The 14776-nt window shown below is 39.9% G+C and overlaps 1 protein-coding gene across 3 annotated transcripts in view; it reads right to left on the bottom strand.

Annotated features, from left to right (window-relative positions):
• Window positions 1-207: 207 nt before the first annotated feature.
• ARAP2 (ArfGAP with RhoGAP domain, ankyrin repeat and PH domain 2) overlaps window positions 208-14776 on the bottom strand; it is a 171035-nt gene continuing 156466 nt past the window's right edge. For all 3 annotated transcript variants that reach the window (XM_072125916.1, XM_072125929.1, XM_072125925.1), the window contains 2 exons: window positions 8096-8209; window positions 208-4314 (listed from right to left, as the gene is read on the bottom strand). In XM_072125916.1, coding sequence (XP_071982017.1) covers window positions 3991-4314; window positions 8096-8209 — 438 coding nt within the window. In that variant the 3' untranslated portion in view covers window positions 208-3990. The remainder of the gene's footprint in view (window positions 4315-8095; window positions 8210-14776) is intronic.

The following is a 14776-nucleotide window of genomic DNA, read 5'->3' as shown; positions in this document are numbered from 1 at the left end:
ATCAAAAAAACAGTGTTGTAACTTGTCTTGGTTTTCCCCACAAACAAAGTTGGGCCCTATCCACACAATAAGGGGTCCGATGGGGTCCCAGTTACCTCAGTCAAACCCCTCGTCGCTTTGGGAGAGTTGGCCATGCATGACCATTCTGCTCCAAACACCTCAATGGAGCCAACAGAAATTGCAGAGCACCACAAAAACCCCTTGTTTTTTTGTTGAGCTTTGAACCTGTTTACGTTTTTCTCACTTTTAGGCTTGTATTATTTACCTTAGCTTATGTTTAATTTTGCTTTGTTGTTTTTACTACTTTTTTTTCGCTATTTTATGCTATGTTTTGTTCAACCCATGCAATCCTGGCAGTTGCAGTTTATGTATACATCTTCGATGCAGCAAAACAGGTGGGTAACAGAAGCCACCTGGTCTTCCTATATTTGTTATTCATGTTATCTGTAATAAAGATAAGAAGATAGCTACAGTCACAGTGCCTGGATCTAAAAGTAAGTGTCTCTAGTGGATAATCGATTTACTTTATAGAAAAACAACATATTAACTGATAATAAGAATATAGCAAGACATAGCAAACACATAGCACACACTAGTACATTGGGTTCCTGTGGAAGTATTGTTCTCTTTTATCTGAGCACTTTTTTAATGTTTTTCCCATCCTCTTACAATCTGCAAAATACAATATAAATATATGAAAAGCTAATTGATAATCCCAACTTTTATTGTCCTTACTTCCTTATGAGCAAAAATCATAATGTATTCAAATAATAAAATAGACCACACATATAATGGAGCATAAAAGCTGAAGTTACATACAGTTACATACATACAGTTACATACAATCTGAATAAAAAGCATGAAAAAAGCATTTTATCTCAAGTGAGTGAAACATAAAATTTATATATAAAGTATAACAAGATAAATTAGATTTGTACATTGGGTTTCAGTCTTTTATTTATGTAATTTTTTTTATTTCTGATTTTATGGTGACAAGTTATTCCTATCCAGCAATAGTGCAGGGGACTGTGACACAGAAAAACATTGGGAATACAGGAGACCTGAAAACTCAATATACAATATCAGAAAAATGTGTCTCAGTATATTCTTAAAGGGGTATTACAGGAATCAGCATAATTCATATAGAAATGTGTCCTTAAAATAAGCTAATATGTAATTAGTTGTTATTTACAATTGTGTTCCCCTTAGCAGAGATATGCTATTGACATAGACTGGAATGAAGAATTAAAATGCTACTGGCCCTTTAATCAGTCAGGACAGAAGATGGCCGCTGGTCAAATGTCCACATCACATGTTCTTGCACCTGCCTGTGCAGGTCATGTGATCACCCCCTGGTTTGGCTGTAGTTGGTTGGTTACAGTGCATCCAGTATGGCCTGTGTTGTAGTGATGGCAGTTACACATCATTAATATGGAAACAGAGCAAGAAAACCTGTTAGATCACCACTGGTAGCAGAGCATAAGAAGGAGGAGGAGTTACTGAGAACTAAAGGATCATGGGACTTGTAGTTTCCAGTGGCAGCCATCTTGGTGATAACTCCACATACTTTAGAGAGGCCATAACATTTTGTGAATCATTAATTTATTTATAAATCATTCATTTATTTATAGCATCATGGGTTTTTGTATCAGACATTCATATTCCCGGAATACCCCTTTAATATTTCACTAGTGATAAACGCTGTTTAATATAGGCTGTTGCAAGAGGTTTATGAGTGTAACATACTAGAAACAGCTGCACAATAGTCTACCGGATCAGATTATCTGCCTGTTTTTTTTTCTAAGCTGTTAAAGGATATTATTATATTGCTGAGAAATGACTAATGAAGTTTGATGTAGGTAAATGTAATGTTATGCATTTAAGCCAAGGAAACTGACTTCCTCCTGACTATGATACCAGCCTGCCCCCTAAACTTACTTTTAGAAAACAGTTTTTCATTTGAATCATCACTTTAGTATTATAGGTTGCACTTGATAAATTTCTGGATTTATGGAATCTAATCTACTATGATACCATGATATTCTGATGAAAACTTTATTCTCCATGGTAGATTTGTTAAGGTTCTGTGACTTGTGGTTTCATGAGCATGGGGATAGATGTTTTTGCATAAATCACCAGCACATGTGAATATGTAACATTTCTTATTAGGGAATATTAGGATATTTCCTACCTCAGAGCAGTTTTAAGTTTCCCTGTTTTCCTGCCTGAAGTACCCTGGATTGTTAGTACATCTAAAGTTTCCTGTGGGAGACATGTTAGAAGATATAACAGAGAGTCAGAGAATGTGCACAGAGAACAGCCTCATAAATAGCAATTCACACATCAAGACTACATGCGGGAAAAGGTAAGATGATCGCTGCTTGAAAAGAAGTCAAATATCAGACTGCAATCACAGTAGGAATCCTGAGCGTCAACATATTGAACACACAGTAACGATCGATTGCCTTTCAATTGCTTCTTGTAACTGTGTCTCAAAGTGTGAAGTTCTACTATTATGGAGTAGAAAGGAATCCTACTCCTGCATAGTCCATTCATTTCTATATATGCTTTGTTTTACAAATCATACATAGTGCATAACAATCTACAAGCTATAATGCTAGTAATATTAAAGTAGAGGACATCTGAAATCATCCTCTATGATGGATCCTGAACCTACAACTCATATATAAATACTGTAAAATCCCTATGTTAATCCAGAAAAAAGTGGGGGGGGACATTTATGAAATTGCATCAAATAAAGTTTTCTTTGTTATTTGAAACTTTAAGGTTTGCTATCCCGCAGGAGAACACTGGAGTGGTGGCAGTGTCAGACTGGGTTTCCGTAGGCCCACCAGAGAAAATCAATCTGAGGGCCCACTGGGTTGAGCTAGGGCTCAACGGAGGATCCTCTGGTACTTTGGTGGGCCAGTCCGACACTGAGTGGTGGTGGAAAGGGGAAAAAAATCACAAGTGCTAGCTTCTGGTGTGGCGCAGAGGCCATGATAAATGCCCCCTATGTGTTGTCTACTACTAGAAAAACTTTAGTGCATGATCTTCACATACATGTTTCACCCTGTCCAGTTGTTCACCATTGGTATATTAACTCATATGTAGTAATGAGTGGACCAATAGCAGTTCGGGATAAGATGAGTTCGGACTAACCAAAACTTGACATTGTGTTCTGTTTGGGGTCCAGGTACTGAACCCAAACCACATCCCCCAGGAAAACCCAGCATCGATCATGGGTGTTACCTGGTCACATGATGCCAGCAAAGATACCTGCAGCATTCAAATTGATGTGGCACATACATGCCAACTGTGTTGGCGCACAGCTGGATCAATTTAATTGCCCCTGGTGAATTTTCCCTGACACTACTGGCAGTGGGTGGAGCTGGACCATAAACTTCTGATGATGTTTGGGATTGGGTGACCTGAACCGACAAAGTTTGGCACGACTTGAACTTTGCGGTTTGGGTCTCTCAACACTAGTGATATGTACACTACACAAGCTATCTTCACATATATATATATAGTTATACTTTTGTAGAAAGCATTCACAACTGATCTTACATCAGAGATTCCATCACATTTGCAGGTGGAATCAATATTCTCACATTGTCCGCAATATTCTCATTTGAAAGACATCATAGTGGATAAAACCTACTGTATGTCATAAGGGTCCTCTGGGTGCTGTTGATATCCATCATGTGACTGATCCATCATATTTATTTTGTTTTTTGTACTTAAAAAATAAATAATTTAAAGGAAGTGTGAACAGACTTACGGAATAATTATGTGACTTTATGAGACTATTTTAGGGTACATATACATAGCCAACACCCTAAGAAATGAATATGAGACATAAATGAGAAGAACATCCTGTACAATAATTCAAACATTTCTGCAGATAAAGAATTAATTATTAGAAAATCCCTTTGTTCCCCCAAATATCTTTGCTCGTCCATTGTACTATGTCGAGAATCCCTTGCATTATTCTCTTTCAGTCTTCTTGCCTTTCTGAATAACCAGGTTCAACTCCTTGATAACATTCTGGGGCAGTTGTATGGAGGATGACAAGTCTTTGTTCCACTGATCAGCCGGATTGTGTAGTCCCTTGACATTCATTGTTTGTATTTCTCTGGTATCTTCACTATAATTCTCAGGACTGTCAAGGTCAACCAAACTGTAGTGCTTCTTCTGGTTAGTCAGCCTTTCTTCTCCGTTATAGTCGAAAATATCCACCATCATAGACATTCTCTGCTGCACCGAGGCACTGAGTTCCTCATGTTTCATTGTTCTTATTCTGTCACCCGGCTTTAGAATAAGGAAAATAAATGTGCATTAAAATATATGGCTTATCAGCATAAGACGGAAAATATAACTTCTAGGTTAGAAAAAGTAAATGGAACTTAATATATTTGCAACTTTTTAAAATATTTTTCTATTAAAATAATAATATTTCCTTTACCTTAACCTACAATTATACATAAAAAAATTGTAAGAATTAATTAGGGGGTCATTTATCTTTAGTCTGGACATTTTTGCTTATCTATTTTTTTGCTTTGTATAGATTTTGGACTTGTTGGATTTATCGTAGAGGGTGATATATCAGGCACCATAGCCGTTTTTTGCAACATTTTTTTTTTTTTTAAAGTTGCACTCAGGTAGCAAATTCATCTGAAACCCCTTTTAAACTTTTGCCTATATTTGCTTGGGAATGGAATTTATTTGCACTAAATTTTTGCAATTGTTTGCAACTTTTCATAAGTCCACATCTGGATTCTAAGATATACCAGGAGTAACATTGAAAAACTCACAGCAAACTTCTTCATTCTTAATCAGCTTTTACAATTATGTTGATGAGCCTAAAAGTCTATTGAGGTGGTTCCCAGAGCCCCTCCCTGCTGCAGATTAACAGGCTGTTACACATACTCCCTTCCCCCTGCTCCCTCTGCACTTCCCTCTTCTTCTGCCTGATGTAATCTTACTGCAGCACAGGAAGTTCCAGCATACAGCCTGTGAATTTCCAGCATGGAGGGGCTCTGGAAACCACCCAGTAGCATTTCAGGCTCATTGACATAGTTTCAGTACATTTTAGAAGGAAGTAGGCCATGGATAACAAATATAAGAATATTGCTACAGTCACCATGTCTGGATCTATGAGTAAGAGTCCTGGGTTTATCATGCCTGAATTTGATGGTAGATATTCTTTAATCTGGTGGATAGTATTGTTTCCAAGGTGTAGCTATTTTCCTATTGTACGTTAAAGGTAAGGTAAACGTAAAAGTTAGACAAATTTCCAAACTTTCTGTATAAGTTTATAGTTTTCTAGCTCTCTGCTTGCTGTCATTCAACAAGAAGCTTCATTCTTTACTTCCTGTAGGATCATGGGATGTCACACAGGTGCACTGGTTGTTAACATCACACAGCTCTGATAGCACTCTGTGATATAACAGGCCATGCACCTGTGTGACATCACATGACCATGGACCAGTGTTTATCCACAAGAAGTAAATAATGAAGTTTCCGGTTGCCAAGATTTAGAAATAATGTAAAGAATTGTTGTTAATTGTTTGCTGGAATATGCTTAAAGTATACAACCCCTTAAAGTATATATTTACTATATGTAGAGTAAGTGGGGGAGGTTCCTTCAATAGTAAGCTGTCCTAATACCAGGCACAGAATTCTCTGATGAAAAGGGATGAAAATAATATCCTGGGGAACATAAAAAATATTTTATGTAAATATATCTATTTTAGGAGAAACTTTAGAAAAGAGGGCAATAAAAGGTAAATCGATTAAATGTTTTGTTTGTTTTAATATTTCATATGCTTAGATTTCATATGCTGTAACTCTTTTTGGCTCCATTCACTTTTTCTCCATGTCGTGTGCGGAGCCTTACAAAATCAATAGCCATCTATGAGGCTTTTAAAAATTGACTAAATTGAGCCAACAGGATCTGAAGAGGCACAACCATTTTTTTAACCCCATTATCACTGACAGAGAAATAGACGGAGCAAATGATGGGTCAAACTATGGAGTATGGTAATAACTTCTTTTATTGCATCCTTGTTGAAGCACCCTACATGTACCTCCATGGACAAACAGTTATGTAACATTTTACAAATACTAAACCATCATTCATTATACTAAACACAGAAGTGGCATTAAAGGGGTTGACCCCTTTGCCTCATGTTTTTTTGTAATGTGTGTAAGTGCAGGGGGCAAGATATTAGGTAACTTACCAATATACATCTATTAATAGTTCTGCTCCACTTTCCTGATATGTAAAGTGAGGCCTCCTGTCTTCTACCTCATCAGTCAGAGATTTCTGTCCATAAAATGGCCTCAGATGGAGGGTCATGTGATCTCTATCTGTCCATGAGCAATCCCCCTGCCAGGACTTTATCAAAGTATTCAGGAATATAAGATCAAAGATCAAGAGATCACATGACCCTCCATCTGCGGCCATTTTATGGACAGCAATCTCTGGCTGATGAGGTAAAAGACAGGAGGCTTCACTTTACATATCAAGAAAGTATATATATATTACATTACAAAATGAGTTAAAGTGGCCAACCTCTTGTGAATCTGCCTCAGGGGACATGTTTCATAGCTTAGTCTACATAATCTATGTAGCTCTTTGTTTTACTGGCATAAGAACAATGTGTATATTGTATATTGTGTAAACTGTACCACACAGCTCTCTAAAAGGGGATGTTAATAACAATAATTCGTTTTCTGTCACACACTTAGGCTACATGCCCATGACCATATTGGGGCCACGATCTGGCCAAACATATTGTGGACAGATAACGGCCCCCAGAGAGGTCTCTGGTGCACTGTCAGGGTGTCTCACAATCCTGATGGCCATGCTGCAGTGTACAGTGCTCAAACTTCCGCCTTTTCCACCCACTCATATACTTCTGCTGGGTTCAAGCCCAGGTGAAACACACGGTTGTATTCATAGGGCCTCAATAGGAACTCAAAGCTAATGGAGAACATAGATGGAGAAAATATTTTCAGTGATTATATGCTGAGGCACCATGGGAATCATAGCAGTCCAGGGGAGAAGATAAATTATTAATTTAATTAAGTGTAGTGTATACATGGCTAGATGGCCTCCACCCCCAGTAACACATATATAGATGGCCCCCACTCCCAGTAATGTAGCCCCAGGAAATATAATACATTGTACTCGTCTTCCCCTGATGCATCCCGACCTCTTCTTCCCCTGTGGTGTTAGCATACTGGCTCTGCCAGCAAAGTGTATGATGTCACTGCGCCGGCAGCGGCAGGACGCAAAAGTCCTGTATTCACTAATAGTTCAATGGCAGAGGAGGGAACTTATTGTTCCCTTGCTCTGCGACATATCTAAGTGCCTTGGATACTGGACAACTAAGTGTCTTGGAACCGGTTCAGAGACAAGCCCAGGAGAAGAACCCGCACACATTGCGCCTGATTGTGGCAGAAGCTGCCCTAATCACTCACGCTTGGTGGGTGCCCCTTTACTGGCAAAGTGGTGGGGGCCCCAGGGTGGGCGCCCCAGATGCCCATCCTATAATCCGGCCCTGAGTATATATAAAAGAAGTGAATGATGATGAGACAGAAAGTACAGGCATGGAAAGTTGTTTTTCAATTAGGTGTGTTTTTTAGCAAGTTAAATAAACATCCAAAAAACCTTAACTGGAAGTTTTCACTAGCTTTCAAAATCTTTTGTTGTGAGATATTACTATTACTTTTCAAGCAGTTTTCTGATTCAAGTTAGTAGATGCCGTAATACTTTCTGGTTGTTAGTGTTAAAGGATCCCTTGTATAATACACATTATTAATTTCCCCTACCATGTAACTATTAGTTATTGAAGCAGCAAACCCAAACAGACACAGAATGATATTAATCAGTCTTTTTGTAGAAGAACCAGCTATTCATCATACCGTGAGCCAATGTACTGTTTAATCTTCAAGCACTTAATTGATATTATTATCCGCACCAATGTAGATGTGGTATAATTTAGTATATTTCTGTTACCAAGCACATAATTATTCAGACAAAGCACTAGAATTGAGGCTTGAATATACTAAACTGGAGGCTTACTTTTGGCATGTGCTTTCTTCCAGTGGTGCTCTTTAATGATTTCTCAAATATCTGCAGATTTTTTGCAGTTACAGTATATTCATTCCTTTTTCTTGGAAACAAATCGCCAGCATACTGCAAGAAATAATAGATAAGTACATTCATTAATGTTTTCCCCACATACTATTAATATAAGATTAAATATTAAAAGGGTTGTATTTTTAACTAAACAACTTTCCTTAAGTCTGTGTTATTAAAGTGCAGATTTGTTATTTCTTGAGGCTAAAGCAAAGTTGTACTGTACTAATTTATAGCTAACATGCAAATGGGAAGTCTATTGGAGGTCTGTTGCTTCTTACTATGTTAGCTAAAAACTGGATTAGACTGAGGGTGCCAATACAGATTAAGGGTGCATTCACATTAACGTGTGTTCGCCCGGCCATTTGAGAATAGGGTGGATGAGCGTTTCTCATCCTTCTCCTTTCCATATGATATACTGCGGCACAACTGTAGACATGGTAAAAGATACAGTACAGTCTATCTTTTCCCCGTGTATGGTGCGTTATGTGCCGTGTATATGTCCCCACAACATTGAGGTATAACGCATTCGAAGAGGAAATGGGTCTGCATCCTACTTTCTCCAGTAACCCCAAGTTCCAGTTATTTCAACAGGTAGTTTGGGCAAATCAGTTAAAACCCACCAACATATGTGGCCCCCTATTTCTGGGGCTCCCCAACAATTGCATGATATTTTTGAACAGTAAACTCGCCTCCATGGCGAGTCCATCTTGCAAAGTTTCTTTATGAATACATCCTGTATTTATGCAATATGCATTACATTAAGTCGGATAGCCAGAAACATTGGACAGATGAAAGAATCAGATTTTATAGTATATTTTTCGAGGGCAATGTGTTAAGACGGTAACAGATTTGATGGTCTAGAATGACCACAATGCAACAACAATACATAATCATCTAAAATTTTGCATATTGCTTTTTCAACTTGGCTAAAAAAATGTCAATCTGCTCTGGAAATACACAACTTTAGACATTGTTAAGTAGATGAAGAAGCTCCAAACTTCCTCTGCCAGCGATGCCAACTGTGGTAACGTTTCCTTTCCTGAATAAAAACATTGTTACTATTTAGACAAGCCAAGCAACATAAATAAACCTTAAGTTTTACTGTTAATTGTAAGGCTCTATAATGAACACAACTATAAATGACAACTCTAATTGGGTGGTGAGAGCATTGGTCTCTTACATGAGAATAAAATATTCAGAATTGTTTAGACTTCACTGATTAGATCTATGATTATAAGTAGAAATTAGTGCAGTAATACAAACAATTTCTATATTGCAGCATTTTTTATTTGTAAATAATTATTATACTCCTATATCATTGTAGCATAGTAATTAAGGTTTAAAAAGATATCAGTCCATCAAATCCAACCTATTAAGTTTTACCGTGTTGATTAAGTTATACCATGTTGATACCAAAGAAGGCAAAAACCTTGCAAGGTGATGCCACTTGAACCAAACCAAAAAATTCCTTCCAGGCCCCTAATATGGTGGCCAGAATAACTCCATGGATCATCAGAAATGACGTACAAAAAGTTTTATTCCTATACAATGATATATTATTGCTCTCCAGAAAGGCATTCAAGACCCTCTCCATAGGGCCACATCTGTCATGATCCGAGATCTTGCCTCAGTCGGCAGAATGCTGATCCCTTTGAAGAGTGGCAAAATATGCCACTCTAATGTGGACGATTCAGGAGCCTATAGCCATCTGAATAGTCCACCAGATAAATAAATCACACCTGTCGCAATTTATATGTGGATTGACGTAGCACCTCTCCGTTGAATGCAGTGACAGAGGCGGCGGATGATGTTGTGGAGCTGCAGCTGAAGGGCCATGAGAAGACCAGAGCAGCGCACTGTGGGAGCACCATGCCTCGAGGTGAGTATAAGTTTTATTATTTTTCATGTACACTTATTAATTAAATGTGGATAATAAGGGGCAAATACTAATATAACAGGGTTGGGGATTGGAGGCATCTATATATATTTATATGCGGCCAGAATCGTTTTATACTGAGGGGGTGGGGGGGACCTACGTGTTCCTGTGTACCAGTGTTCCTCCGTGCTGCTGTTCCTGTGTACCAGTGGTGCTCCTCCGAGCTGCTGTCCTGTGTGCCGTGTTCCAATACCCATCTGCTTGGACCTCCTGGTGCTGATCCCGGATTGGACTCTGAGGTTGCATCTCTGCCACCTGCCCTGATCCTGTGCCTTGACCTGACCACGAGATTGTCTGCCATTTCTGTACCTTGACCTTGGCCACCACTGCAGAAAAGTCACACCTGTGGAACGACCTGGTGGTACCACGCCGCAGCTAATCCAACCCGATCTGCAGCGGGCTCTGGTGAAAACCGGGTGCCACTTAGACTCCAGTCCCAGGTAGTGGCTTATGTCATCGTCTGCAGTGGTCCAGAGGATCCACAACCCTCGAGTATGACAATGCAGTGGGTGTGCCGATGATTAAGATATAACTTCCCAGTTTTAATTAAGGGAACAGGACACCAGGGACCTCATTTTCACTAAAGGCAGGTTGCAGGAGCAAATATGTCCTTCTGCCTTTACTAACCATTTGCATTACAATGTAATTGTGTATTTTAACTTACCTTGCACTCTGATACAATATTCTGTTAAGTCCCCGGGGTTGGCTCTGTTTTGGATCTATTTAAAAATAAACTCTCACACTTTCTCCTCAGCTCTCTGCCCCACCTTTGTGCCCCTGTACAGCTCATCCCTCTACCTTTGATGTCAGCACACCAGGCTGTGAGCTCTGTTAAAGAGGAGCTGTACAGGAGCACAAAGGTGGGGGCTGAGAGCTGAGGAGTAAGTGTAAGTGTTTTTTTTCAATCCATCCAAACCAGAGCCAACCTCTGGGACTTAACAGAGAATGCTGTCAGGATGCAAGGTAAGTTAAAACACACAATTATAATGTAATGCAAATGCTTAGAGAAAGCAGAAACACTTATTTGCAATGCGGCTGTAATGGTCCATTGAAAATGAAGTCTGTGTTGACAGGTTACCTGTAAATTGACCCTGTAGCTCTTTTTGTGTAAAATATTTTTACAATTTACTATGGGTACAAACATACAGTTTTTTTTATTTATTTAAGCTGTACTGTATATCTTATTCTTAATTAAAAAAGCAGTTTTATAGATAAATTAGATTTGATATTGAATATCGGATGCTTCACTGTATTCAAAACATGGAAAGACTTAAGTCAGTAAATGATCTATATTTTGGCAAATAGACTTAAATATGCAGTGTAGATGAATCTCACACATAAATGCTTCTGAGACTCCTTAGAATAAAACTGCACATCGAAATAGCGGTTTAGACATACTTTCATGCAAACAAACTGATATTAACGCATTCCTCTGTCTCAATTTTTCTCTGACGCTCTGAGGAATAAAAATATTTACGGTGAATTATAGCAACTCACTTGTCAGCAGATTTTCCAGGTTTATACATTCAGCTTTATTAGTTTTATAAATTGAATAAATAAGAATACAGCGAATCAACAATTTTCTGATTTTCTGAATTACATGGCTTCAGCTCAAAAAAACTAATCTTGTGCCGCACGGTGACAAAAAGATGAGGAAAAGATTAGACTATTTATGTGTTACCTTGAAGTCAGTGTCACTTGCAGTGTATTATAAGTATAAATGTTTTCTCTATTGTATGCATCTCCAAACTACTACACAGCTGGGTATGTTACAAGAAAAAGAAATGATTGCATGCACAGAATCCAAGATATAAACAGAAAAAGGACAAAGAAGAGGCATCGTAGGAGCATGCTTATTTCGATTAAACTTTTGCTTTATTTTTACAATATTTTCAAATTATTGTATAAAATGTGAATAGACGAGATTCCAGCAAATCTTAATTACCATATATACTCGTGTATAAGCCGAGTTTTTCAGCACAAAAAATGTGCTGAAAAACATCCCCTCGGCTAATACACGAGTCACAAAATAAGTAAAAAATACTTAAAAAATAATAAACTTATATACTCCCCCCCCCCGGTGGCCCGATGTGCAGCGCTGCTCCCCCGATGTCCGCACGGGTCCTCTTCTAGCTTCCGCGCCCGTCTTCTGACCACTGTACATCACGCTGGGCGCCTCCATTGCTCTCTCCCGGGCACCACTGCTGACGTCATACTAGGCGCCGTCCGGGAGAGAGCAATGGCGGCGCCCAGCGCGATGTACGGAAGACAGAAGACGGGCGCGGAAGCCAGAAGACGAGCCGCGCGGACATCGGGGGAGCAGCGCTGCAGATCGGGCCACCGGAGGGTGAGTATAGAAGTTTAGTATTTTTTTTAATGCTGGGCTGGGCTGTATACTACTTGGGGCAGGCTGGGATGGCTGTATACTACTGGAGGCAGGCTGGGCTGGCTGTATACTACTGGGGGCAGGCTGGGAAGTGCTGTATACTACTGGGGGCAGGCGGGGCAGTGCTGTATACTACTGGGGTCAGGCTGGGCAGTACTGTATACTACTGGGGGCAGGCTGGGCTGTGCTGTATACTATTGGGGACACGCTGGGCAGTGCTGTATACTACTGGGGGCAGGCTGGGCAGTGCTGTATACTACTGGGGGCAGGCTGGGCAGTGCTGTATACTACTGGGGGCAGGCTGGGCAGTGCTGTATACTACTGGGGGCAGGTTGTATGCTACTGGGGGCAGGCTGTATACTACTGGGGGCAAGCTGGGGTGGCTGTATACTACTGGTGGCAGGCTGTATACTATAGGGGGCAGGCTGGCTATATACTGGGGGGGGGGTCTGTGACCAATCTATTTCCCACCCTCGGCTTATACTCGAGTCAATAGGTTTCCCAGTTTCTGGTGGTAAAATTAGGGGTCTCGGCTTATACTCGGCCTGCTTATACTCGAGTATACACTCACCGGCCACTTTATTAGGTACACCATGCTAGTAATGGGTTGGACCCCCTTTTGCCTTCAGAACTGCCTCAATTCTTCGTGGCATAGATTCAACAAGGTGCTGGAAGCATTCCTCAGAGATTTTGGTCCATATTGACATGATGGCATCACACAGTTGCCGCAGATTTGTCGGCTGCACATCCATGATGCGAATCTTCAGGATGGGGGCTCAAATTAAACCCCCATCCTGAAGAGAGCAGAAAACTACTATGTCCACATCGTTGTTCCTCGGTTAGGCTGAATGTAATTTCTACATGAAACAAAATAGATTCCCCCACTTCACCCCCACGGGTTAAAAATACAGGGTCAACTTAGCAAAAATTGAATAGATTTTTTAGAAATATTTGTCACATATTTCTTTCTTTTTTGATCCATTGTGTCCCCATTCTTTTTGCAGTAATAACTGCACCATCTGCCAATGAAAATGCCTTGCATATTAGATTGAATAAATCAAATTTTTCCTGAGGAATACGAATCTGCAACAACAAAAAATGGGGGGTCCCATCGCTGGCGTCTCTCTGCGATGCGAATGTTATATATATTCGGCCGGCACTGTCAATAAGCCCGGTACGGCCGCAGCCGCTGTCAGTGCAGCGCGGCCGGCCATGTGAATAAGCCCCATGCCGCTGTTAGTGGAACAGTGGCAACGCGGCCGCATCGCGGAGAGACGCCAGCGATTACGCAATACATGCTGCCAGCTTCTCCTATTGGTCCTAGGTGACAGGGGGCATGCTGGGGGAGTGTCGTCCGCCCCCCTTATGAATAAAGCCGACTGCAGCCCACCAGATATGAGGATCTGACTTATTTTGTAAGAGGTCCGATCTGTTTAAATCACGTTTCTGACCATAGATTTAAAAATAAAAAATTGCTGGGGAGAAAGGGGCTAGGGAGAGGGTTATGGGGGGCCCATTTGGTGGGGGGCTATTTTGGGGTGACAGGTCCTCTTTAAGCCCAGTATATGAAAATTCAGTCTCAGTAAATGCTTGTCAAGATGTGTTTAAAAGTTGATGTTCACAGTTTCTGCATGGTCCGTCATAAAAATAATAGTATTTTTTATGTTTTTCCTTTTCATCCAATAAACAAACGATATATAGGTTGTAAATACTTTTGGCAACTCAGGAATGCCGAGAGTGTATTGTACGTAAAGTGGATAATAATATTATAATGGAAAACCTTTCCAAAATTCCCCAGTATATGAAATGTTTCTTTTAAGAATTATTGGCTTTTCCAATTTGTTTTGCAGTTTGGCTTCAGTGATGACATTGCACATTCTTCAATGGCAAAGTATTAACTGCTTTATTGTGTTATCAACTTGAAGTAAAGTGGTATTGGAGGGAACTCTTAAAAAGTGATAGCTACGGAGAACAATCTAATAGAGGGCAATAAAAATGTCTCCCTTGTATCTACACCTTAGGGTGGATGCTTAGCTGAGGAGCTTTTGTTATAGACTCTTAAGTTTTGTGCTAGCGTGTCATACAGTCAAGACTCGTGTACTTATGTTGCACTAAGAGAAAGGTGCCCTCAAGTGCCAGAGGATAAACTGAACAAGGGAGGAGGGGAAGGTTGATCTTCCTGCAGAGAAGTAAGGAGTCTATAGAAGTTGGTATTTCCCCTTCAAAAAATCTAGAGATTAAAAAAGTACTAACTGCTATCCTCCAAATGTGGACTCCCTACTTCTCTTCATGACAATCA

Source organism: Engystomops pustulosus, chromosome 1 (assembly GCF_040894005.1).
Source record: "Engystomops pustulosus chromosome 1, aEngPut4.maternal, whole genome shotgun sequence".
NCBI classification, from domain to species: Eukaryota; Metazoa; Chordata; class Amphibia; order Anura; family Leptodactylidae; genus Engystomops; species Engystomops pustulosus.
The sequence above is the reverse complement of the archived record's forward strand: the minus strand, read 5'-3'. Positions and strand labels throughout refer to the sequence as shown.